This window comes from Narcine bancroftii, chromosome 12, assembly GCF_036971445.1.
Source record: "Narcine bancroftii isolate sNarBan1 chromosome 12, sNarBan1.hap1, whole genome shotgun sequence".
In the NCBI taxonomy this organism is placed as follows: Eukaryota; Metazoa; Chordata; class Chondrichthyes; order Torpediniformes; family Narcinidae; genus Narcine; species Narcine bancroftii.
The window spans coordinates 95,541,924-95,568,734 of record NC_091480.1 but is presented as its reverse complement, the minus strand read 5'-3'; the positions used below and the strand labels follow the sequence as shown (position 1 = coordinate 95,568,734).

At 44.1% G+C, this 26,811-nt stretch overlaps 1 protein-coding gene across 2 annotated transcripts in view; it reads right to left on the bottom strand.

Annotated features, from left to right (window-relative positions):
• The window catches only part of plekhm1 (pleckstrin homology domain containing, family M (with RUN domain) member 1), a 48,499-nt gene extending 34,619 nt beyond the window's left edge, over positions 1-13,880 (bottom strand). For both annotated transcript variants that reach the window (XM_069904949.1, XM_069904950.1), the window contains exons 1-2: positions 13,776-13,880; positions 1,216-1,295 (exon numbers count right to left, since the gene is read on the bottom strand). In XM_069904949.1, the coding sequence (XP_069761050.1) occupies positions 1,216-1,269 (54 nt within the window). In that variant the 5' untranslated portion in view covers positions 1,270-1,295; positions 13,776-13,880. The remainder of the gene's footprint in view (positions 1-1,215; positions 1,296-13,775) is intronic.
• Between the last annotated feature and the right edge of the window lie 12,931 nt (positions 13,881-26,811).

Genomic DNA, 26,811 nt, shown 5'->3' with positions numbered 1-26,811 from the left:
GGCTCTTTTCAGTGCTAATAAAACTCTGACTCCATTGTAGTGAGGTGGTGACAGAAAAGCTGCACAATTATGGGAATTTTCCCAGCCTCACCCCACCACACAATATTTCTTCAGTCTGCTTTCTGCTTTATTGCTATTTTAAAATTTGTTTGACATCCTTGGCATTAGAAAAGTTTGCACTTTATTCCATTAGTCCATTCAACCATTATCACAAACTAAACTAGATTACTCCAGGAATTACATGTGTAATAGTTACTTGCTGACACGGGTACATTGTTTCAAGCATGTTCCAAAATCAGTTGACGCTTGCGAGTGGATTCGCAAATCCAAATGGGGAGGGGAGATGTGGTTGTCCGACAAGGGATAAAGGACAACTCAGGAGGTGAAGGGGAGATTGGGGATAAATAAGATAGAAATAGGAGAATAAGGAAAATGTTGGATGTTGTAGGAATGTTGTCTTATAAAGAGTTGAAAATAAGAAAACAGAAATGGAAAAGGAGGAAAGGTAATGATGGAAAAACGGAAAGAGATAAACAAAATATAAAAGGGCTACGCTGAACTATATGTCTTTAAATATTAATGGAATACATAACCAAATTAAAAGGAAGAAACTACCAAATTTAAATGAATAAATGTATTCCATTAGAAAAAATAACATATTGGTTAAGAAATAATATTGAAATATTCGAACAAGCCTTACATTAAATACAATAGCGTGGAAAAATAAAAAATTAAAAAAAAAAAAAAAAAAAATACAATAGCGAAAACCTACCGGGGACAAACATTACCTAAGTTGATGGAAGGAGAAGGAAAGAAAAGAATGGACTCAGTAGAATTTCTGGTGTAATTTTGTTGAATGACAACATTGTCTGACTGGCTTAATGCAACCTAGATTGTATACCTAAAATGGATGAGAGGGGGGTGGTGGGGGGGTGGTTTGGGAGGAAAGGGGGGGGAGAAAAAGTCACTGTATATGTGTGAAAAAGAAATAGTGTATATCATGGCTAATGTGATTTATGGTGTGAAAAATTTAAAAAAAAAGCATGTTCCACATTACCGTAGATAAAAAAAATGATGAATTAATAACTCACCCCAGAGACAAATTATATCACTTTGGTTGTTTGGTTAATTCATCAATCTCAACCTTACCAACAAAACATCAGAAAACAGAAATGCACTCTTATTTATCAGTTGCATTTATATATTCCCCCTTACCTGTTTAATTTCTCTGGGTGCGACTGAGTTTTCGGACGTATGTGTAGAAATCATGGTGTATGGATTCACTCACATGACACCTTTAAACAGAAAAATGAAGAATTGCATCAGAATGAATCAAGAATGGAACTGGCAAACAAGTTTACTAATTGTGACAAGTAATTAAGAAAAATTAGGCCTTCACTTAACTTCACCTCAACTTGTCAATTTTCTTTGAATCCTAAACTGTCAAACTGAAGTCAAGAAGCCAGCAAAGGTTGACAAGATATTGTATTTCTAGAATCCAATTAGCAATCTGAAGAAATTACAACCTAGCATCAATCTTGAGAAAGATTGTTTCTCTACTTGAGAAACAATCATTTTGAGGAGAGAGAAGATATTTGAAACCATTGACCTGAAATGCATAATTCTCTTTTTATAATTCTCTTTGTGCTACTCCAAAACACAAGATGCAAACATCAAGCACATTGGTATGATATGGTGAAAGCAAAGTACCTCAATCAGAATTGAAAAAGTTTTTACTGTGAGAATGGGTAAGTGATGATGGAAAATATGTAGTGCAATGTCAATTTGATCAGATGCCCATGAGGTATTTGAGAAAATTCTATAATTTCACTCTATGTGAGTCTCTCTCTCTTTCTCTCTCTCACTCCAAAAGTGAATAGTTCAACACAAGCCACTCTTCCACAGTTGAGTAAAATGTAACTGAATTGAAAATATTTTTTGCAAGGCAACATACCATAAACTTACAAACATGCTAGTCCAAACGTGACCTTTGTGCAGTTAGAATTATCGTATATTTCGGCAGATAAGACAATACTTGAAGCTCCCAAAAAAGGGTTGTCCTATAGGCCAGTGTAATGGAGGATTTAAACCATGCTTTTGCTTCTGCAAGGCTGAGTATCAGTAACCAACTTCGAGAGTAATGTAAGAATCAGCAGGCAGAAGCTAAATTCCACCATGGGGCCCAGAGATGCCTTTATCTGACAAAAAGACACCTGGTACCAAGAACGTTTAATCTTCCTGCTTGTTACCCGGTTGCTGTTTGAGATTGATGGGATTGTTGGTCGCAGACTGTCAGGCGAGACAAACCATTGTATTCAAAGTGATAAGCTAGAAAGTTGTAGTATTTGATAAAAGCCTAGGCGTGCTCAGTTATCTTTTTTAGATGGAAAAGGTGCTTGAGTAAACAATTTTTGGGTAATACAAGCCATGGTCCCGCTGCTGAAGTTTCAGATTCTCCGAGGGATGGAAACGTCTCTCGGCAAGAAGAACTTCTAGAGTCCAACCAACGTCCCAGTCGGAGGAGGTGGAGAAGCTGCTACCGTACCGGCGCCCCGACAATCTACTCCAAGTGTGCGGTCGTTGCCTCGCTTCGGCAGTTGGGACCAGTCCAGATGTTGATAAGTATAATTGGGAAGGGCTTGCATATTGTATTTGAAATCAGCTTAAGATTTTGTAATAAAGATTTGTATAAACTGAAGTGCTCTCAGCGTGTGTCTCTGTTTTCTTTCGGTAGCTCAAACACTGTGACCAATCTAAAATGAACAAAGTGAGAGGTACAAGTTTACCAGAACAGCCAGATACTGATATTCCTCCTTCGAACCCAAACAGATACTCACCCGCAAAGAGGAGAGATCTATCTCTACTAGACCTTTAGCAAGAGTCATTGTCGTTTTTTTTAAATATTTTATTTTTGATTTTCCAAAGACTCATGCAAATCCAATGAACAAACCGCATTCTCTTTCCACATATGATTTAGAGTCCTTATTTCCCCCTCCTTACTCCCTCCCTATTCCTTAAATTATATAAATACATATTTAAAAAATATAAAAATACAAAAACCACCTAAATACCAACAAAGACAATGATCCTCCTTGAAGTAGTTCGCCATTTTCGTTAAATTGGTGCACTTTCCCCCTCAGTCTCATGCATTTAGGGCTGCATACAAGCTGCAGGAAGTTCTTTACTCTTTACATCACATTCAGGTGGTAACAGCTCCCACTCCCAGCTCTCCCTCACTGAGCCACACAAACACAGGAAACTGCTCCACTCGCTATGTCTGACTGAATGACTGACTTGGATGAGAGCGAGTCTCTGCTCTGTATCTCCCTGATTCCAGAGGCTCACAACCAGACACAGGAGTGAATGCTTGTGGTGCACTGTGGCCAAGTGGCAAGCTCGCATGGGACAAGCCTGTGCTGTGAGTTAGCGCACTGATATTAGCGCGCCTGCTGTGTTTACAAGCTGGGCATCAGATGCGCTGCCAGCCAAGGAGTGTGCCCAAGAGCCACCAGGAAGCAGCACAAACCTACAGCTACTCTACCCACAAACCCTTGGCTTCTGGATAACATCATTCTTGCTTTGTGACTTTGCTTCACCCACCTACCAGCCAACACAGCGCCACCCCAGCCAACACAGCGCCACCCCAGCCAACACAGCGCCACCCCAGCCAACACAGCGCCACCCCAGCCAACACAGCGCCACCCCAGCCAACACAGCGCCACCCCAGCCAACACAGCGCCACCCCAGCCAACACAGCGCCACCCCAGCCAACACAGCGCCACCCCAGCCAACACAGCGCCACCCCAGCCAACACAGCGCCACCCCAGCCAACACAGCGCCACCTCAGCCAACACAGCGCCACCTCAGCCAACACAGCGCCACCTCAGCCAACACAGCGCCACCTCAGCCAACACAGCGCCACCTCAGCCAACACAGCGCCACCTCAGCCAACACAGCGCCACCTCAGCCAACACAGCGCCACCTCAGCCAACACAGCGCCACCTCAGCCAACACAGCGCCACCTCAGCCAACACAGCGCCACCTCAGCCAACACAGCGCCACCTCAGCCAACACAGCGCCACCTCAGCCAACACAGCGCCACCTCAGCCAACACAGCGCCACCTCAGCCAACACAGCGCCACCTCAGCCAACACAGCGCCACCTCAGCCAACACAGCGCCACCTCAGCCAACACAGCGCCACCTCAGCCAACACAGCGCCACCTCAGCCAACACAGCGCCACCTCAGCCAACACAGCGCCACCTCAGCCAACACAGCGCCACCTCAGCCAACACAGCGCCACCTCAGCCAACACAGCGCCACCTCAGCCAACACAGCGCCACCTCAGCCAACACAGCGCCACCTCAGCCAACACAGCGCCACCTCAGCCAACACAGCGCCACCTCAGCCAACACAGCGCCACCTCAGCCAACACAGCGCCACCTCAGCCAACACAGCGCCACCTCAGCCAACACAGCGCCACCTCAGCCAACACAGCGCCACCTCAGCCAACACAGCGCCACCTCAGCCAACACAGCGCCACCTCAGCCAACACAGCGCCACCTCAGCCAACACAGCGCCACCTCAGCCAACACAGCGCCACCTCAGCCAACACAGCGCCACCTCAGCCAACACAGCGCCACCTCAGCCAACACAGCGCCACCTCAGCCAACACAGCGCCACCTCAGCCAACACAGCGCCACCTCAGCCAACACAGCGCCACCTCAGCCAACACAGCGCCACCTCAGCCAACACAGCGCCACCTCAGCCAACACAGCGCCACCTCAGCCAACACAGCGCCACCTCAGCCAACACAGCGCCACCTCAGCCAACACAGCGCCACCTCAGCCAACACAGCGCCACCTCAGCCAACACAGCGCCACCTCAGCCAACACAGCGCCACCCCAGCCAACACAGCGCCAGCTCAGCCAACACAGCGCCAGCTCAGCCAACACAGCGCCAGCTCAGCCAACACAGCGCCAGCTCAGCCAACACAACGCCAGCTCAGCCAACACAACGCCAGCTCAGCCAACACAACGCCAGCTCAGCCAACACAACGCCAGCTCAGCCAACACAACGCCAGCTCAGCCAACACAACGCCAGCTCAGCCAACACAACGCCAGCTCAGTCAGCGCACATGTGGTGCCGGTATGTTTGAGGGTTGTCTTATACCACTGATAAGAGCTTGTCTCATCTTATCTGAAGGTCGCCTTATCCATCAAAATATATGGTATACTTGATCAAAGTAGATTCGATGACACTTTTGACAGCCCAGCAGTCTGGTGTAGCATTGTAACACAAACCAAAAGGGCTCATATTCAAAAACTGAACCAGTCTAAGTCATTGTGGTATCACTGGCTTCATAACTTCTAGACCATGAAAACAGCTAAAATTTACAAACTGACTAACTTGTCACACCTTTGTGGCCAAACTATGAAAATAGCTGTCACATGTAGCAAGATACAATGAGACAGTCAGCAACTCTGAAAATACTCTGTTTTGCTTCTCTTTCTCTTATTCTCCAGCAACACTAATGGTGACTCTTCGTCTGCCTTGCACAATTGTGATTTTTAAAAATTGACAGAAAACATGGTAAAAGCAAAGCAACAAGATTAATCAGGATAAAGCTCAAGCTAAACTTCTTACATTTTAACATAACAGAGAAATCAGACACCTTCACGCCATACCAGGAGCCATGCAATACTCTGCGGGTTAATGGGAACCTGATTTGTCATACCATGACTGGTAAGATTTTACACAAATAAGCTGTAAATCTGAAGTAATTTGAATTGTGGGTAACATTTATGTACCACACTGCATCAAACTTTGTGATTAATCCAGATTGCCTATAAACTTATACTGTCAGATCGAGACAGTTTTGGTCCAATAAATTCACCTCTTGGGAACTGTAAAGACTCCACGATTTCTTGATTAAAATAATGCGCAAGCAAGAGACAAGTCTGGTGCATCTCAGAAAAGAAGGAAGGAATTGAGTCCTACTCAGCAAAATACAAACCAGCAAATTTTTTGTTGAGGAAGCTTTACTTCAGGTTTTACTTCCATTGCCTCATACCTATTGTTCCCATCAGTTATTAGCTAATCAAAATGTGGAAACGAAATGGTGCAATGCAAGCAGGAAGAATGGCTAATGCCTACTTTAACAGTGTTAAGAAATGGAACAGTCGGAGTTGGTGTTCCACCATTCTGAAAACGAACCAAAAGTGTAGTATAAATTTTGAGACACACTAGACATGGTGAATACAATAGCTCTGAAACTGTGCGACAATTGACATGACTGATCGATCACCTGTGGAATACGATTGTCCATAAGGTTATAATATTGACAATACTGTTATAAAAGAGAGGCTAAGTGTCAGTTTTATCCTTTGCTCTTAGTATTTCTAAGGTGCAAGAGTTGTCTATTTGCCGAGGTGTTTTATGGCAATAAAAGTTTAGCTGAGTTCAACAAAATCAATGGGATGTCTGAACTTTTCTAAACTTCATTTTCTCCATGAAAATGTATCTGGTTGTGAATGTGCAATTGAAGTAATAACCACTGGAATTGAACTTAACTAATTATTTCAAAATTTACGACCGTGAAGTAAAAGGAGCAGTTTTCTAGTATCAGCTGTAAGATTAGCCTTTCCACCTCATTATTCCTACAAATTGGCAATAGGCTAATCAATTGCTGCATTTCCAACATTGAATTCATGCTTAAAATGAAAAGCTTACTGATATATGAAATTTATTCATGTAAAGTAACAAATTCTGGTTTCTTTAATAGCATTGTATTAAGCCGCCATCTATAGGACTGATTGGGGCACACCGGTGGTGGTGGCATCATGAAGAGAGCCTCTACTTCCTCAGGAGTTTGCGGAGGAAGTTGTGGAGTTGTTCAAGTGAACCGGTACGGACTTGAAGGGCCGACATGGCCTGTTTCCGTGCTGTAAACGGTTATATGGTTATATATTAACAGATGTGGTTGATAGATTGCAGGTTGCAGTATCTTAGGCTTTCACACAAACAGCAACCTGGTCAACGTTTTTTCCCCATCATTGATCGAGCAAACCCACAGATGCAAAATAGTGGTCACTCCTACAGACAGCCTCAAGAGCAAAACAACTTAAAAATGAATACGCAAAGAGTAAGAGAGGCACTGAGCTTCATGTGTCAGTTAAATCAAGATCTGGTAAATTCAGCCATTTCTATAACTGGAGGAACATCAAATCTGAAAGCATGTTTGAGATTTGGCAAGAACCTGCTATTGTGGGAATATCATATAGCATCAGCTAGAATTTATACTTACACCAGCAACCTTCAGATGAAAATAATTCAGCCTTAAGCATGAAGCAAGTACAAACTGATAACAACAGCAACATATAAAGAACTCAGTGAACATCAAGTGTTCTGGTTTCCTCTCACTTCCCAAAAATACATGGGTAATAGCTTAATTAGCACTGTATGGGCCCCATGTATAACACAATGGTAGAATCAAAAGTGGGGAGTAACACAAGAGAGTTATAGTCAATCTTACTGCATGGAAACAGGCCCACAGACCCAGCTTGTCCATGCTAAACGATATATCCTCCTGCTTTAGCCCTACTTATTCATAATAGTGCATACCCCTCCCATCTACACAGCGATCTAAGTATTTCTAAAAAGCTAATGTACCTGTCTCTACTCTCCACTACTTTGCCTAGTAGCTTATTCCATATCACCATAATCCTCTGAGTGAATTACTGTCCCTATTTTCTTGGGTTCCCCTACTCCAGAAAACAAATCATTATTCACCTTATCCACGTCCCTCAAGATCCTCTGGGTCTTAATAGACCCTCTTTCAACCTCCCACCTTTTTAATAAGACATCTGCCTGCTTTTTGCTCACACCTTGATGAAGGGTTCAGGCTCCAAACCCTGGTTACTTATTCCTTTCTATAAATGCTGCATGACAGGCCGAATTTCTCCTGCACTTTGGTATATTGTGGTATAATCGTATCGTCTGCAGACTTTACTGGTTATCTACTGATTGAGATTGTCATGCTAACAATTACTTTAGAAAACATCAGTTAAAAACAGAAACAAAGTGAATTTGAACACTATTTGCTGCTCAAGCATGCTTGGCCCTCACTAGAGTAATGTAGGAGAAAGAGAGTGGAAGTAGATGAAAGAAGTGACAGCTGGCTACTAACTCAGGGTCACTGAATGGAGATGCTCTGAAAAATGGTCATTGGATATGTATTCAAAAGGTGAAATATTAACTCAGTTTCTCTGCCCACTGGTGTAGGACAACCTACTGATTACTTCCACCTTATTTTGGCTGATTTTTAAAATATATTCAACACAAGTCCACAAGATCTGCTACATTCTGCCAACTCTTGCATCTACTGTTGCTCCAATATTATACACAGAATATTATACAGCTGTGTACAATATAGCTGGAAATTGCACTTGCTTTGTACAAAACTCCAAAACAATATTATCTCCCTAAATGTTAAACTTGTATTCACATGTCAGCCCATTGAACACAAAAGTGACTCATGATCTTGTGCTGTCATTTGACTCCACTGGCAGGAATGGAACGCTTTTAAATTCATGCTGAAATTATCAGGGACATCGAACCATGGCCATCTCATTTGCCATAATGCTTGAAACACAAATTAATTGTATGGAACTTCAGAAACGCTGTCCAAATCAAGCCACATGCTAGCTTCTTTCATTATCAATAGCATACTCCAACATATTTTCAGTTTTCAGATAGTAATACAGATTTCGAGATGTTCTTTTCCCCCAATGTCTCAAGTACCCCGCAACACATGCCCAATGCAGAAGCAATGCAAAAAACTAAAATTGCCAGGACTCAGCATAATCTTCTTATCCATCAAGGGTGGCACGGTTAGTGTGACACTGTTACAGCACCAGTGTTCTGGGTTCGAATCCAGTGCTGTCTGTAAGGAGTTTGTATGTTCTCCCCGGGTCTGCATGGGTTTCCTCTGGGTACTCTAGTTCCCTCCCACTGATCAAAATATAACCGAGTTGTAGGTCATTGGGCAGCATGAGCTCATGGGCCTGTTACTGTACTAAATGTTTAAAAAAATCTAAGAGCACAGTGAGTTGCTTTTTGGACTGCAGCCATTTATTTTTTTATGTAAATGATTATTATGTATCATGTGGGAAATGTATATTTTGTATGTCTGCACTGTGGACTGGAGAATTGCTGTTGTATAGTACAGTCAGATGATAATAAACTTGAATTTGATCTTTTGACAGGCCGAAGCCTTTCCATCAATGACAAGGCACAACTAAGGAGCATCATGCTGTTTTCTTTGCTTGACTGGACGAGGGCTGCTTCAAGGGTAACTCAACACTATCCAAAACAAATTACCCTCCATGTTTTGCAGCTGATTTATTGCCCTTTACATTCATTCCCCCACCACTAATGCACTATAGCGCACACACTGCCACATATGCTGCAGTTAACCCTGAAGGCTAATCCAAAAATAAACCTCCCAGACCCACAAAATCTACCCCAAAGCAGCACATGGGCACTGTCTCCAAGTTTCTGTAAGAGTTGTACACAATTCAGATATGGAATTGCAGTGTCACTCCTTCAGAGACACTGATTTGAATCCTGGATATCCTTATGCAAACAGTATATTTCAACTATCTTCCCATTTAGGACTAAAGCAGCCAACCAAATTAGATACTGACCGGAACACTAAAGTAAATTAAGAAAGAGCCAATGACATTTACACACCGAAAATTGAAGAGTAACGGCAGTGAAAGCCATGGACTTAAGTTTTTTTTCCAGAAATGAAGTACGATTAACAATACATGAATTACCGGGGAGGAGTTTTTAAATTTAACAAGTCAGTTTGGAGTACCAATTCCAACAGTTCTCATAAAATGTATTTCTACCATACAATTACCATGAGAAATGAACAAATCTTAGTAAAAACTAACAAATTGGTTACTGTTGAATTTGACACAAGAGACCGGCAATCATTTGTCAGTCTGTGTAATGACAGGAGAGTAACTGGCACACATGACATCTCTGAAACAGGAAGCAGAGGTAACGCAAGTATTTAAATTGCGTCTCTGATCAAAATTTGTAGATCGCATTCCCTTAGTAGCAAGTAAAAGCATTACACATTGTATTTTGCACCTCAATTCAGTAAAGCATCCCAAAGTTTCTCAGAACAATATCCAACATTTTTGACACCAAGTCACACATGGATATTAGGGGAGATATCCAAAAGCTTAGTGAAAGGAAGATTCCAAAATAAGAAATATAAAAACTAGAGACATGTAGGGAAAATTAAAGGGTATTGTCACCATATCTGTGGTGATTCAGAGCCGTCCACAAATATCTCACAGGACTGGAGACAAAAGTCACATTAAAAGCGGTCTGTCTTGGCATGACACAGAGGTGATTGGAAATTCATCCAAACAACAAATTTAATTCCTTACTTTGGCATAGGAATGAAGAAAGTGATGAGTTCTTGGGATGATGGTTAGTTAAGGGAAATTTTTAGTCATCCAGCCCTAGTTATCAGACCAACAGCAAAACGGCAGGAAGCGAGTTTGCACTGAGTGCGGTAGCTGGTGGAAGGAGATACAATGATAATTTAAGAGATAAAAAACAGATGGGATTTTATTTTAGATCAGCCCAAAGGCCTGTGCTGACTATTCCAAAGTGCCTGTTCATGTGCTGTATTGTTCCATGAGTCAAGAAAGGCAACGAGGTTGAGCTGAATGTCACTAATCCACGTGAAGAAACAGGGATTCTTGGCTTTGAATTACTTTGGCCAAAAGTCATCTCACAGCCAAGAATAAATCCTTGAGCTGCAGTGATAAGAACAGTAAAGTGAAAGAACAGTCATAATGAAAACACAAAAAAGAGGAGCAAGGCATTGCAAGTGATTCGCCAATGGCAGAGACAAGAATGGAGCAGGGGCAGACTCTTCCCAGATGCCATATGACGGCAAGATGGTCGAGTCAACCCACTACAGGCAAGAAGAATGAGTATTGAGAATAGTTTATATCAACTCGTTACATTGATTATGTGACAGTTGTTCTGCTATGGCATCAGCCCTAGCTTAAGTATTACAACAAAAGCACGTGCTGCCCTCTTATTCCTCATTTGCAATATGATATTCTTTTCAGCTACTAATTACAAAAATCTTACTTCCTGCTAACTTAAATGGAGTATCCTGTGAAGTTTCCTCATATGCAATTGCAGTCCTATCCTTGCTTACACTGAATAATGGGCACAAGATTGACTTTTATTAGCCTCAACAACTTCCACAATGCTCAATAAAAAATGTTGCTCGATTTGCAATCTTTGCAGGATGTTTAATATACACCATGGGTCCGGAAAAAAAAAGGAAAAAAATCTTCAAGAAAAAAGTAAATCATACTTCCACCTAAAACAATAACAAAACTAAACTTACTGAGGGAAAGGGAAGCACTTTTTAAAAATATAAAACTGCAATTGCTTTAATACTTTGCAATGGAACTACATGAGGAAACTGCTGAAGTTTTAATTTGTATTAGCCTGGTATTGCAGATCACATGGATGTAAAACTCAAACAAGCAAGACCAGAAATACACATTCGCAAATTAACTGGTTTATTTTATCCATTAATCCAAAGTTTTATTTTAAAAAATTTAAATGCAAAATGTTTCAAAATAAGTTTTCTCAGCAGAAGTGATTAAAACATCAAGCAATTCTGACCATAAGCTTTGTCATCGTTCATGAAGATGAATAATTAACTTTTCAACCTGCAGAGATCCAAAAATGCTCTTTTTAAATGAAAAACATTAGACTTTTTCCATTTGTTATTTTCTTAAGGAATTATCAGCCGCTCTCCTAAAGTTTTGGCCATAATCATATCCACTAAAAGTTTCCCCAGAGTTGGCTTTGCACAACAAATTGTTACCTTAAACATCAAGGGATCTGACTGCAAGAATTGTTCCCCTCCAAGAATGCAAGACGCAAAATGGCACATTCACCAACAAAAGTAAATCATGGAAGCTTTAATTATTAACTGTCCTCGTGAGGGTAACTAACTCTGCAATTCAAGATCCCTATTAAAAATACCAAACCCAGTAAATTCCTAACCTTGTACAGTTGAGAAACTCTGTTTGACAAACCCAGTTCATGTCAAATGCTTTGTCTACTTACTCTCAGAGTGACGGTAAAAGTACAGTTTAGAAGGGTTGAGCTGTTGAGATTTGCAACAATACATTATTTTCCGGAATTCGACACGAATTTTGTGCTTAATCACATTATTTTTTTAAAATTACCATCTGAAAACGTGGTAATCTTAAAGTTTACAATACCGAAACACCAAAATAAAAGGACACTTCAATGCAAGAAGAGGAAGCGCCTACTACATCCAGACAAGGTTAATTAAAATTCCGCCGTCTCCCTGGAAACTCGAGCCCAGTTTTGTTACCTTTCCGCAAAACCCCAGCTCGGTGTCGGCCTTGGGGTCCCAAGGGCACAGGAGGCGATACACAAACCTCACCTCATGGACCCATTGCAGGGAAACGGACGTCCCCACAACCAGGCACCTCTCTTATCTCCGCCTCTCACCCCTCCTCCGTCTCCCCCACCGCACCCTGTCTCTCACCCCCCCCCCCCCTCCCGTCTCCCCCCTCACCCCACCGTCTCCCACCCCCCTCCTCCTCCTCCGTCCCTCACCCCCCCTCCTCCGTCCCCCACCCCATCTCACCCCCCCCTCCGTCTCCCACCACACCCCGTCTCCCATCCCATCCGTCTTTCACTCTCACCCCGCCCGTCTCACTCTCCCCCCGTCTCACACACCCCCCCCGTCTCCCCCCTCCCCCTCAACCCCCTTCCTCCTCACCCCCCTTCCCCCTCTCCCCCTCCCCCTTCCCCCTCACCCCCCGTCTCCTCACCCTCCCCCTCAACCCCCTTCCCCCTCAACCCCCTTCCCCCTCAACCCCCTTCCCCCTCAACCCCCTTCCCCCTCACCCCCCCTTCCCCCTCACCCCCCCCTTCCCCCTCACCCCCCCTTCCCCCGTCTCCCCCTTCCCCCTCACCCCCCGTCTCCTCACCCTCCCGTCTCCCCTCCCCCCGTCTCCCCCCCCCGTCTCCCCCCTCCGTCTCCCCTCCCCCCGTCTCCCCCCCCCGTCTCCCCCCCCGTCTCCCCCCCCCGTCTCCCCTCCCCCCGTCTCCCCCCTCCGTCTCCCCTCCCCCCGTCTCCCCTCCCCCCCGTCTCCCCCCTCCCCCCCGTCTCCCCCCTCCCCCCCGTCTCCCCCCTCCCCCATTCCCCCTCATCCCCCCCGTCTCCCCCCTTCCCCTCACCCCCCTTCCCCCTCACCCCCCTCCCCCTCACCCCCCGTCTCCTCACCCTCCCGTCTCCCCTCCCCCCGTCTCCCCTCCCCCCGTCTCCCCCCTCCGTCTCCCCCCTCCGTCTCCCCCCTCCGTCTCCCCCCTCCGTCTCCCCTCCCCCCGTCTCCCCCCTCCGTCTCCCCTCCCCCCGTCTCCCCCCTCCCCCATTCCCCCTCATCCCCCCCGTCTCCCCCCTTCCCCTCACCCCCCCTTCCCCCTCACCCCCCTTCCCCCCTTCCCCCGTCTCCCCTTCCCCCTCACCCCCCTCCCCCGTCTCCCCCTTCCCCCTCACCCCCCGTCTCCTCACCCTCCCGTCTCCCCTCCCCCCGTCTCCCCCTCCGTCTCCCCTCCCCCCGTCTCCCCCATTCCCCCTCATCCACCCGTCTCCCCCCACCCCTCTCCGGCCCCTCCACTCACCCAGTCCCCGCTCCCACGACCGGCTCGGCTCGGCTCGGCGCTTGCCTGACGGACAACGCATCCACGGCGTCCTCCCACGGAGGTCCTCCGAGATCCCAGGATGCAGCGCGCACCCCTCCAGGCTCCCAGCGTTCCCTTCGGCGTTCAGTCCGCTCCCCGCTGCGTTGTCCCCGTCGAGTGAGCGCTATCAAGTCCACATTCAGATGCGTAAAATCCGAATTAAAACAAAAGTGAGTTCACTTTGGTCTCTCTTTGCCTCAGCAGTGCCTGCCCCTGCCCCTGCCCCTGCCCCTGCCCCCCTGCCCCTTCTGTCCGCCCCTCAGTCCATGGCTCATATCCCCTGTTCATGTCCCCTTCCCCAACTTACCTTCCAAACACTTCACTGGCCTCATCCCGTATCCAGCCCTTTGTCCTGTTCGCCCCTCCTCGCCCACCAGGAGCACCCACCTCCCTCACAACCCTGGAAAACACCACCCCAGTGGCTCAACCCTCACTTCCACAGGAGGGAGTGATTAAATGGCTTGAATGACCCAAACCCTGAGCATGACTTGGCCTGGCTCAAGGTACAAGAGCAAAATGGGGGGGTGGGGGGGGGTGGGGGTGTGGTGGGGGGGGGTGGGGGTGTGGTGGGGGGGGTGGGGGTGTGGTGGGGGGGGGTGGGGGGGGTGGGGGTGGGGGTGGGGGGGTGGGGGTGGGGGGGGTGGCGACACACCAGCCTTCATTGGGAAATCCTGGGCGGTTTGGACTGGCCAGTCCATCCATCGATGCAAATGCCTTTCACCCCATGCTGGAGGAAACTCAGCGGGTCAGACGGTAGCAAAGGTAAAGGTGCATCACCAACGTTTCGGGCTTGACCCCTTCCCCAAGGTGTGGGGGAACATGAGAGGTGTCCGAACAACCCTGGGATTCTTTTTATTGCTTTCTTTTGGCTCCGAGAACAGTCCGTTCCGTTCCCCAGGAATGAATACTTTGAGTACCGCTGGATGTCTTAATCTAAAGTTATACCCTTTCTTCCATAAGATCGTTTTCACCGTGTTGAATTCCTTCCTCTTCTTTAAAAGTTCAAAGCTTATGTCCGGGTTTAAAAAAAATTTTTTTTGTCCCTTATTGTCTTCTCTAACCTTCTTTCTTGTCTGCTCCAGTATGTTTTCTCTTGTCTATCTTAGAAATTTTACCAATATGGATCTCAGTTTTTGATGTGGTGGCGGTTACGGTACTAGCACTCTATGCGGTCTTTCAATTTCTATTTCTTCATGTGAATCTGTCGTTCCCAGCACGTTTGGGATCCATCCTTTTATAAATTCCTTCATATCTGACCCTTCTTTGCCTTCTTTCAGGCCAACTATTTTTATGTTGTTTCGCCGACTGTAGTTTTCCAATATGTCCTTTTTTTGCGACAATAAATCTTGTGTCTCTTTAATTTTTTTTCGCTCCTTTTCAACTTCCCTCTTAAATCATTTATCTCCATTTCTACAGCAGCTTCTCGTTCCTCCACATTTTCTACTCTTTTCCCTATTTCAGTCATGACCAACTCTAAGCTTTGCATTCTGTCTTCAGCTCTTTTCATTTTTCTTTTGATTGAACTAAATTCTAACTATAGCCATTCTTTTAATAACCTCATTTGTTCTTCAAAAAATGCTTTATCTAAACTTTGTCCTTCTATTTTACTAATTCTTGGTCTTCTTCCTCCTCTTCTGTGTCTGTGTCATCTTCTTCTCTGTATCTGTGTATCTTCATCCTCTGGTGAGCTGCTTCTGTATCCTTGCTGGGCCTCCAGCTGCTGTGTCTCCTATTGTTGGGCCTCCCGCTGCAGGTCAACCCGCTGCTGGGTCTCCTGCCGCAGGTCGTCCCCCTGCCGATTGCCCCATTGCCGCTCACCCTCTTCCAGCCCTTCATTCTCATGACTCTTCTTCTTTCTTGCTTGCTTCCACCAGCCGATCACCCCAATACTGGGCATCTCTCAGCTGGCCGCTCCCCAGCTGAGTCCCCCTCCCACCAGCATTAACCTTTTCTTTTACTTGTGGACTGCACATGCGCAGTTGCGCACCTCTTCTTGGCTCTGAGAGCCATTTTTGGAGTCCGCCGGTCGGGAGGACACCGCTCCTCTGGAGATTCACCCACACCGGAGATCGGCCGCTCCTCTCCAAGGTGGCTCTCTGCTCCGACGTGCAGGTAAGGCCTTCTTTCTTCAGTGATTTTCCTTCTTCCCTTTTCTCTGTTATTCTTACTTTCTCTCTTTTGGGTGCCATCTTCTGTCTCTTCTCTGTTATCTTTCTCTTCCTGTATTTTATGTTTTTTGAGCTCTGCTTTTTCACACTTTTTTTTCTTTTCTCTGGAGAGGGCTGTTTCCACCCAACCAGCCACTACTCCATCATGTGACTCCTCCTACAAGGCATTTTTGAGGTTGGATAATTTTTATTTTTCCTGTTTCCAACTGTAATTTTTTTTAAATAAATTATTACATTGACATTGGGTCTGCCTGTCACAGCCCAAACCTCTCTCCACTCTTCCCAACCTGTGCAACTTAAACCTATTTTGCGTATTTGATGGCATATAAGACCCACTTTTTTTCCCCAAAAATTGACTCAAAAATACCCCTCGGGACTTGTATGCAAAGTTGACATTGAGCTACTCGCCCACTTTTATTTAGCTGCAGGAAGCTAATTAAGGCAAATCTGAGTTCATCCTATTTCCCCTCCACCCTCAACTCCACCAAAATGACCTCCAATATACTTGGTAACTTATCCACCCTCATCAAACCACACATCAAATCCCTTGGCATGATATTCGATTCCACCTTTAAGTTTCACAAACAAGCCAATGCAGAAGTAAAAGTTAGTTTTTTTTTCAGCTCTGCGCTATTGCCAAATTCAGATCATTCCTCTCACTGAAAGACCTCGAGAAAGTTATCCATGCCCTCATTTTCTCCCATTATAGACTTCTCTCTCTATATACGGAATTAATCAGTCGTCATTATCCCGTCGGCAACTTGCGCAGAATGCTGCAGCGAGGCTCCAGACAGGAACCAAGAAGAGGGACCATATCACCCCTATTCTCGCCTCCCTTCACTAGTTGCCAGTACAGCTCAGGATAGATTTTAAAGTTCTCCAGTTTGTTTACAAAGTCATTAATGGACTACCCTCCCCCCCCTTGCCAATTTAGGGCTTGGTTGTTCCGCACTCAAATTGCAAAGTCAGCGACGGTCACGCCATTGCGATAGCAGCCCCCAAACAGTGGGGGGAGAGACAATCCAGTGATCTTCTCTGCCAATCTTAAAGTCCTGTGGATTAACCTCTGATCCGTTTCTCTACAACAATCGTATTGGTCTAATGTGTCTATGCTTTACATTGAAGTAAGCAATAAATGGTGGCATAGTAAATTTGGCGTAAAAGAATTTGGATTTTTAAATATATATACTCGAATTGGGGGGCATTTCTGACTAAAACTGTTCCTGTTGAATACTTGAAACTAATCTTGTGATCATATTCATAACACGATTATAGATCAAGCATGAGAGATTTTATAGTTAAGATGCTGTCCATTGAAAACTGGTTTCATTTATATTTTTTCAGAAATTAGTCACCGAGCTCAAATTATCATTTTGTTAACCATTTTCATTCGTAAAACCTTATAATATTTTTATGATTTGTCATCAGAAACCAAATAGACTTCAGTGCAATTTCAGGCAAAGTCCGAGGATAATATTATGATGGGGTATATTCAGATGTGAAATGAAATGGCCAGGCTGCAATTTGCAATTGTGGTTTTGATCTCTTCTGTAAGAAAAGTGCCAGACTTCCTCTCTTTTTAGCTCCAGTCGATTTTTTTCATACTGTCCATTATGAATGTAGCACCACTGGTGAGGTGTTTCCCTGAAAAATTTGTCTTGGCACAAGTGCATTTTAACTGAAAAAAATAAGCTGTCATTCAAGTTTCTGCAGCTGGCGTGGAACCTTCTCTAAAAAGAAACAGCATATCACATAATCATGTACCCAGATTCCCATTCACTAATTAACCAAGTGGCATACTTAAACCTTATGGCTAACATAATCATCACTCACACTGTAGAATTATAAAATAATAAAACTAATTTAAGTTTTAAATTTTTAAGTTTTTTTTAAATTTAGACACGCAGCAGGGTGACAGGACCTACTGGCCCATGAACCTGTGCTGCACATTTATATCCAACCTCCTTGTATTTTGAAAAGTGGGAGGAAACCCACGCAGACACAGCGTCAGATTCGAACCCAGGTTGCTGGCAATGCCATAGTGGTGCATTAACCAATTTGTTAACTGTGCCACGCTATGAAAAGTCATACAGCCTATTAGCCACTACCTCTCAACAGGAGTTATTTACTCAATTCCCTTCCACTGCATTTTCCCTACATTATTTTAAATACATTTCCCCATCTTTTCAAATATGAAAATTTATCATGATCGCATTTCTGAGTGGAAGAAACTAAGGACATGGAGGACAATCAGATTGATTATGGCAACAAGCCAGGGAAGGAACAGACCAATCAAAGCATTTTACCTCACCTGGTTTCAAACACTGCTGCCTCAAGACTTCCTGGAGCTGAAATAGATGAATCTGCCTCTGCACTGGTCCAGCTGTACACATGTGGAGCCCTCAAACAACATCTTAGCCACCAGACAGGAACCTGAACAACTTGAATCCAACTCTATTGCTGTATTTGGAGCACCAGGAAGAGGGAGTGTGTGTTTTGGGCATTAATTACAAAATGCTAGAGTATGATGACTGTAACATCCTTTGGACTTGCATGAAAGTTATTTGTTAATACAATTTTTTGACCTGGAAGATTTTATGTGCTTCTAATTTGTATGGAATGGTACAATATTGATTGATACTCAACAATGGAAGCTGGGGAACCCATTAAAGGCTGATGGAAGGTCTGATTTGTGTTGGTGTTGCATTCCACCCATCTCAGTCATATATCAGTGCAAACCTAAACCCACAAAATTAGTTAACCAGCCTGTAAGAATACTATTCTCATACCTTCATCTTGGACATTTCCTTTGTGTTCCAGAGTTATTCCCGATATCAAAGAATGGCACAAACATATTTTTGGTACAGGAGCTTAAAGACGAGCACTCAGCAACACAAGGACATCTTCTTCCCCGCTGCCATCAGATTCCTGAATGACCAGTGAACCACAGATACTGCCTGACTTTGACTTTTTATTTATTTTTGTATGGTGGATTATATATATACGTTTGAACTTTGATGCTGCCGCTAAACAACAAATTTCGTGACTTTGTCATTCCAATAAATTTTGATTCTGAGGTTTCATAATGTCAATCAGAAATGGCCACAATAAGGAGAGAAGAATGTGCAGATAGAAGAAAACACTGAAACACATATCACCATATTCATACAAAATATGCTGGAACATACTGACATAGGCATGAATTGCATAAAGTGTATACTAGATGTTTTATTCTTTATTTGTTTCTGACATTTTACAGCTTAGATGAAAATTCAGTTTTGCAGAAAGCTTTGTCCAAAGTTTCAGTGTGGTTGGGAGAAAGGCTGTGGAACGGATGTACATTTTGAGTCAAGTTAATGTTTTCAATCCATCAAACATGTCTATTGTGACAGATAATGTTATATTTTATATTGTATATAGATATGTTTTAAGGGAGATAAATTGTGGCAGGTTTTTTTTTAGTTAGGCCACACACAGATACAAACACAGGGGTGGCTAAACCGCGGCTCGTGAACCACATGCGGCTCTTTGACCTTTAATGTGCAGCTCGCACCTGACTTGCACTGCCAGTCTCCCACCCTCGCCCACACAACTCACACTGCCGGTCTCTTCCCCCTCACCCGCCCAACTCGCACTGCCGGTCTCTCCCCCGGCCGCCCGACTCACGCTGCTGGTCTCTCGCCCGCCCGACTCACGCTGCCGGTCTCTCCCCCTCGTACATCCAACTCACACTGCCGATCTCCCCCCCCATCGCCCGCCCAACTCACGCTGTCGGTCTCCCCCCCCCTTACCCACCCGACTCGCATCTTTAATAGCCTGATATTTGTAGCATTGTATTTTAGTCATTAAAAAATATGATTATAAGACTAATTTTGTAAAGTGGAAATCTGATTAAAATATCTCTCATTTTTTTGGTTTAGCTTTTCTTACATATTTGTGTTTTTGTGATTACTGAAACTAATACAAATTACCAGTTTAAAAACTGCTTGCATGAATAAATATTATTCCATTTAATATGCATTTCTTAAAATTTATATAATTTTTTTTGATACAAAATGTGTATGTAACAATAAAAACGTATGTGAATTTTGTTCTTGTCCTGCAGCTCTCAAGCATCTGAGCTTTATCGTTTGTGGCTCCCCTGTACAAACACTTAAGTTTGGCCACCCCTGAACAAACACTTCAAAACAGATCTCATTTAAAATGCCAGAGCTCTGCTCAAGCCAGACAGTCCAGGCTCCGAGTGCCTTTGCAAAAACTTTGAAGATTGCCTATAAGGACTTCACAAGTAGGTGTTAATTGGACATGCTGTGGAGTAATAGATAATTGTTTTGGAAAGCAATAGATGAACAGACTCAGAAGATTAAGTCTGGTGCCACAGTCCGTTTGAATGCAGTTTGCTGTTATAAGAGGTCATGTGGTTTTCTCTTGAGAGGGAGGAGGAGGAGGAGAGAGAGAGAATTCAGTTATACAGTTCTACAACAGCAGCTGGGACTGGAACATGAAAAACTGGTAAGCTTGTGGAAAAACCCCATTTGGAAGATGGGAGTTCTTAGCCCTTGTGATCCATACAAGAGTAAATGACTGGCTGTATAATGTTTCACTTGAAATAAGGGAAACAAAAAGGAACTCTGTAGTGACCTGAGGATACACTGAAGCAGGATCCATGTGCTGCATCCCATGGCTATTGACCAGGTTAGGGAGATCTCTGTTTAGCTGAGTGGATCTGTTCCTGTTCCTACCAGGAAGGTGGTTTGAAAAGATGGCATTGCAGGAAATTATTGGCCTGCACCCTGATTTCCATTCTGTTGAGGAATAAAATAAGAAAGAGGAGAATCACAGATACAAGCATGGGTTCTTACAATGCACTTCTTCTAAGCACACTGTTCACTCTTTGAAAAGTGAAATCATATAACCAAAGGTCTAATGTATAAAAATAAATGATTATAATTACTAATATTGGTGGATTTATGATGTTAAAACTCATGCTAAGACAAATAAAACTGAAGTTACTGGAAATAACTCAGCCAATCAGACAGCATTTCAGAAGACAGAATCAAATTGAATATCTTGATTTGATGGCCTTTCATTGGATCCTGGACCTGAAATGTTAACTCCATTTCTGGCCTCCACAGATGCAGTGCCACTGTCCATTATCTTGTTATCCAGTATTTTCTGTTTTTATTTCATTTTATAGCATCCACAGTTGTTTGCTTTCACTTTTACTAACCTGTCAGATTCACAAAATAAATCAGTATGTAGGTATACTTTGCATTGTTGACTTAACTATTTGATAAACTAATGAAATGATTTTTGCATGACTAAATAAATTATTCCAGTAACTTGAAGATGTTTTCAAAAGTTCTTCGGATTTCAATGTGAAGCATTTCCCAGGCACATTGACTGTACATCTGAAAACAAAGCAAAGATATTTTTGGGCACGGAGATGTCATGAATGTGTTACTTCTTATAATTAAGGGTGGCCTGGTTAGTAGAGTGGTTAATGCAACACTGTTACAGCAGGCACAATCACTGTCTGTGAGGAGTTTGCACATTTTCCCTGTGTCTGTGTGGGTTTGCTTCCGGTGCTCTGGTTTCCTCCCAGCTTTCAAAAAACATATTGGGATTGCAGGTGAATTGGGTGTAATTAGACAGCACGGACTCGTGAGCTGAAAAGGCCTGTTACTGTGCTCTATGTGTAAATTGAACTGGCAGAATTGTTTTACCAAAGATATGAAAAACGTAAGTTTACCTTATTTTTTAAAAACATTCTCAGTTTTGAAAAGTATTTGTGAATCCTTCTCTTTCTGATCATTTTGGAGTTTGGCAGTCTAGATTTTAGATCTTGTTTCAGTTCCGCAAGCTGCTGATGTAGGACAACTTCAAAATGTTCTAATTTATTCTTATTCCAGACAATGGAACAGACATTCCTTCTGTAAATATTTCTGATGTGGCGCAGCACTTGATAAACAATCAGAATTTTGTCGTCAGTCTGTGTAAAACACATAAGAAAGTTTCTTAGATGCTGGTGGGAACGTGGGTCTCAATACCATAAACATTGAGGAAGCCAGACAAAAGCATACTAACTGACCTAGTACTGATAATGGGACTGGTATGGATGGGTGCATTATGTGGGACATGCACATGGTGATGGAAGGGCTTGTTTCTTTATTCTGTGACTCAAAGGGCAACGCAGTTAGTGTAATGGTTAGTGCAAAGCTGTTACAGCGGCAGTGACCCGGCTTCGAATCTGGCACTGTAACTTTATATGTTTTCCCTGTGTCTGCATGGGTTTCCTCCAGGTGTTCTGATTTCCTCCCACCCTTCTTCGAATCTGGCACTGTAACTTTATATGTTTTCCCTGTGTCTGCATGGGTTTCCTCCAGGTGTTCTGATTTCCTCCCACCCTTCTTCGAATCTGGCACTGTAAGTTTATATGTTTTCCCTGTGTCTGCATGGGTTTCCTCCAGGTGTTCTGATTTCCTCCCACCCTTCTTCGAATCTGGCACTGTAAGTTTATATGTTTTCCCTGTGTCTGCATGGGTTTCCTCCAGGTGTTCTGATTTCCTCCCACCCTTCAAAACGTACCAGGGTCAATTGGACATAATTGGTCAGCATGGGCTCATGGGCCAGAAGGACCTGTTACCATGCTGTAACTCAAAACTTCATATTTAAAATTAAAAGAAAGTAAAATTTAAATGTTTAAAAAGATGGGGAATGCATTTAAAAGGATGTAGTGAAATGAAATTGGGTAAATAACTTAGTTGAGAGGTAGAACAGGTTGTATGGCCCTTTATGGGATGGCAGTTAGCACATCACAATTACAGCACCACTTATCTGGGTTTGAATCTGGCGTTGTCTGTAAGGATTTTGTATGTTCTCCTAATATCTGTGTGGATTTCCTCCCATCTTTCAATTTTTATGGGAGTTGTAGGTTAATTGGGATATTTAGGTGGCATGGACTCGTGAGCCACAGGGCCTGTTACTGTGCCATATCTCTCAATATAAAATGTAAAGAATATAAGAAATAAAAGCAGGTTTTGGTCATTTGGCCCCCATGTCGATTCAGTATGATCTTTTATTTCAGTACAACTTTCCTGTATTTACCTCATATTCTTTGATTTCCTTATTATTGAAAAAATCTATTCACGTGTCTTGAATATAATCACAGGCTTTTCCTGTACAGTGCCTTTGGATTTCAAAGGCATGCCATCCTCTGGGGAGAAAAAACTTAATCTCAGTAGAGACTGCACTTGCTACTCCTGACCCCATATAACCTAGCACAGGTTCAGTAAGCTGAATTTCCAAAGTACGTTGCGGGATTGCCACATCTGCACTCCACTGCTGCAGTTCATGAAGAGTCCTACATCAGATTGCAATTTAACCCACCCCCCCCAACCTGTATTGACCTATCACCTGCCAACCTGTGGCCTGCCCCCTCCCCTCCCCTCCACCCTTCCATTTGAGTGTCTGTCCTTTTCTTGCTTTTCCTGATGAGGCATTTTGGGCCAAAACATTTACCATTTATTACTTTCATGGATGCTGCCTGACCCACGAAGTTCCTCCAGCCTTTGTGTATTGTGACAGATTTGTGAGCACCAGAAGTGATGCAGCAGAAACAACTGCTCCAGTGACCTGCGTTTGATCCTGTCCTTGGGTCCTGCCTCGGTGAAAACTCCCTTTGCTGATGGCTACACTAATCTAGAACAGAATTGCAATATCAGATGATCTGTGGGTCATTGAATCTTTTTGGCAGTCGGTGTGCATTTGCCAACTCGCATTAAAGATAAATGTGCACATGGATCTTCCAAAAAAAGAGAAAACTGAAGGTTTTGGTTAATTTAAATCTATCAAATGACCTATAGTTTTACATTCAGGACTTTTAACATTGCTGTATTTGGTTGTCAACTAGTACCATCTCTGTTTGCTCCGAATGGTCCTGATCAAAGAAGTTTTCCAATGTGTGGAAGATCCATGTGCATATTAATCTTTTTTTAAAATCTGAGTTGGCCAATGCACACAACCAGCCAAACTGAATCAATGGAGCAAGGTCTTGGTCCTATGGCAATGAGGTCCAAGATGTCTGAAGACTAGTACACAGATGGGAGGAGTCACATGATGGAGTAGTGGCCGGTAGGGTAAAACCAGCCCTCTCCAGAAAATAAGAAAAAAATGTCAAGAAAAGACAAAGTTCAATAAATACAAAATATAAGAAATAAAAGATGAAATTGCAGAGAAGAGAAAGAAGATGGCACCCAAGAAGGAAAAAGGAAAAACAACAGGAAAAAAAAGAAAAGACACCGAAAAAGAAAGGAGAAGGCCTTACTTGCTCAAAGGAACAGGGAGCCGTGGTGGCGAAGAACATCCGATCTCCGAGGTTGGTGTCGGCCCTGCGGAGTCGCGACCCCCCCCCCCCCCACACGTGGACTGCAAAAATGGCTCTCTGAGCCAAACAAAAGTGCGCAACTGCACATGTGTGAGGAATCGTGCATGAGCAGTGCGCAATCTAAGGTAAAGGAAAACACCATTGGGAGGGGGACTCAGGCGAGGAGCGGGCAACCACGGCGCGACCAGCTGAGGGATGCACGACACCAGGGCTCTCAGCTGGAAGATAAGGAAAGCGGCAGGAAAGGGAGTGAAGTATCGGGTGAGAAAAAAAGTTGACAGGGTGAACGGCAAGAGGAGCAGCAGCAGAAGGTTCGACATGAGCAGCTCAGAAGGAGAGGACCAACAGCAAGAGGCCAAGCAAGAAGGGACCCAACAAAGTGAGACAAGCAAACTCATCAGAAAAATCAGAAGATACACAGATGCAAAGAAGAGAAGAAGAAGACACAAACACAGATACAGACACAGAAGAAGAGGAAGAAGAAGACCAAGATCTTCACAGAGAAATAGAAGGTAAAACAGATGGACAGAATATAGATAAAGCTTTTTAATGAGAGCTCACTGAGCTCAACCCATCTGGTTGTGTGTGTTCTTTCAGGAACAGAGGAGCTGCCGCTACAGTTAATCCTTTTTGGGCTTCTATTAGTAAATTTCTACAACAGATAATGGGAGGGAATTTTCCTTTAAACCCTGAATCGTTTTTGTTAGGAAATTTTGAAAGTGTAACTCCGAAATTATTGTTGTCAGATTCTCAATTAAAGTTTGTTAATGTGGTTTTAGTAATACCAAGGAAATGAGTCAATGTAACATGGAAATCTGATGTTTCATTAACATTATACAGATGCAACGCTGAATTTCAATTACATATAATTTAAGGGATAATTATTTTTGAAAATTTGGGGTCCGTATACAAAAATAATAGTTAAAATTATGAATTTATTTTTAAAAAATAAAGTTTTCCCTTAAAATATAATTATTTTATGATTTTTTGAGTGTCAACTGATGTAATCTGATATAATTATTTGTAATAGTTTTACAATGAATATTTTATATATTAGTTTTGGGATTAGATTAATTTGTGGAGACTTGCTGACAGACGAAAATTCTTTGTCCTTCTTTCACTTCGAACCCGAATGCTAATTCGCTTTTCTTTCCGTGTGACAGTGACACTTTTCTGTTTAAGGGGATTCGGTGTCACGGGGTGAGTCGGCTGTGAAGTCCCAAGTTGAGACCCACCACCCCATCCAGAATTCATGTAAGATTTCCAATGTTTTTTTGCTCTCTCTCTCTAGATCACACATGTCACCAAATTTGGCCCGCGATATAATTAGATTTGGCCCGCAAGATCATTTCAAAAATGTATTAGAGGTGGCCCGCCCTGCAGCGAGAGCCGATGCTGTTTTTTGGTCATGTCACCCCCACCATCCTCCCCCTTCATTGCACATCCTTCCCCATTGTAACAAGAGAAATTGTAACACGAGAAGTCTGTCGATGTCATCAGCCGGCAAGCCGGTTGGATGGCTCCCCGCACAACCAGTCACTTCTCCCATCTGTCGAGCGGTGCGGCGGATTTCCTGTCGGCGCGACGGGCACGGCAGGCTGCGCACGGCCCCCGGGTAGCGCGAGCCCCGCGCGACTGGCACCAGACAGCCCTTCCACAGCGCGAGCGCACTTCTCCCGGTCGCCACGGCCTTCAGCGCTTGCACCCGCGCGGACCCCAGGGACGGCTGGTTCGGCCCTGCACGTGAAGAGAGAGATGGTGGCTGTCCGCAAAGGCTGATCGGCAGCGCGCTGGGCCTGAGTGGGTGGGTAAGCAGGGGTGGGCAGAGGGTGTAGGTGAGGAGTAATGGGTAGGGGAAATTATGGTGGTGCGAGGGGCAGTTAGAGGGAGGGATGAGTAGAAGGAGGGGTGGATAGGGAAGAGGTAAAAGGGGAGGGGCAGGGCGAGTAGGGGAGGGGTGATTAGAGGGTGAGAGACGGGTAGAGGGAAGAACAGGTTGAGGGGCGTGTATAGGATGGGGTGGGTAGAGGCAGAGCGAGTGGAGTGAGGGGTGAGTAGAGGACTGGTCAGGTGGAGGGATGGTGGGTCGAGGGTGAATAGAGGCTTAGAGCCTGAGGAGTGAGCAGGAAGTGCTGAGTCCTGATGCAGGCCAAAATGGACACAGCCTGTGAATGCTGGCTACATCTCCACAGGGACCAAATATGTTTCCCTCAGGTCAAGCAAAGGGTGAACTTGAGCTACCTACTCCTGACCTGTAACATTATCCTCCTAAAGTTTAACATTACATATGTTGAATGAAGAGAAAACATGCAGATGTTGTTAAAAATGTTCAGTCAATATTTAGTTCGGCCCTCGACTTAGTCCAAGTTTTTAATTTTGGCCCTCCGTGAATTTGAGTTTGACACCCCTGCTCTAGATGAAA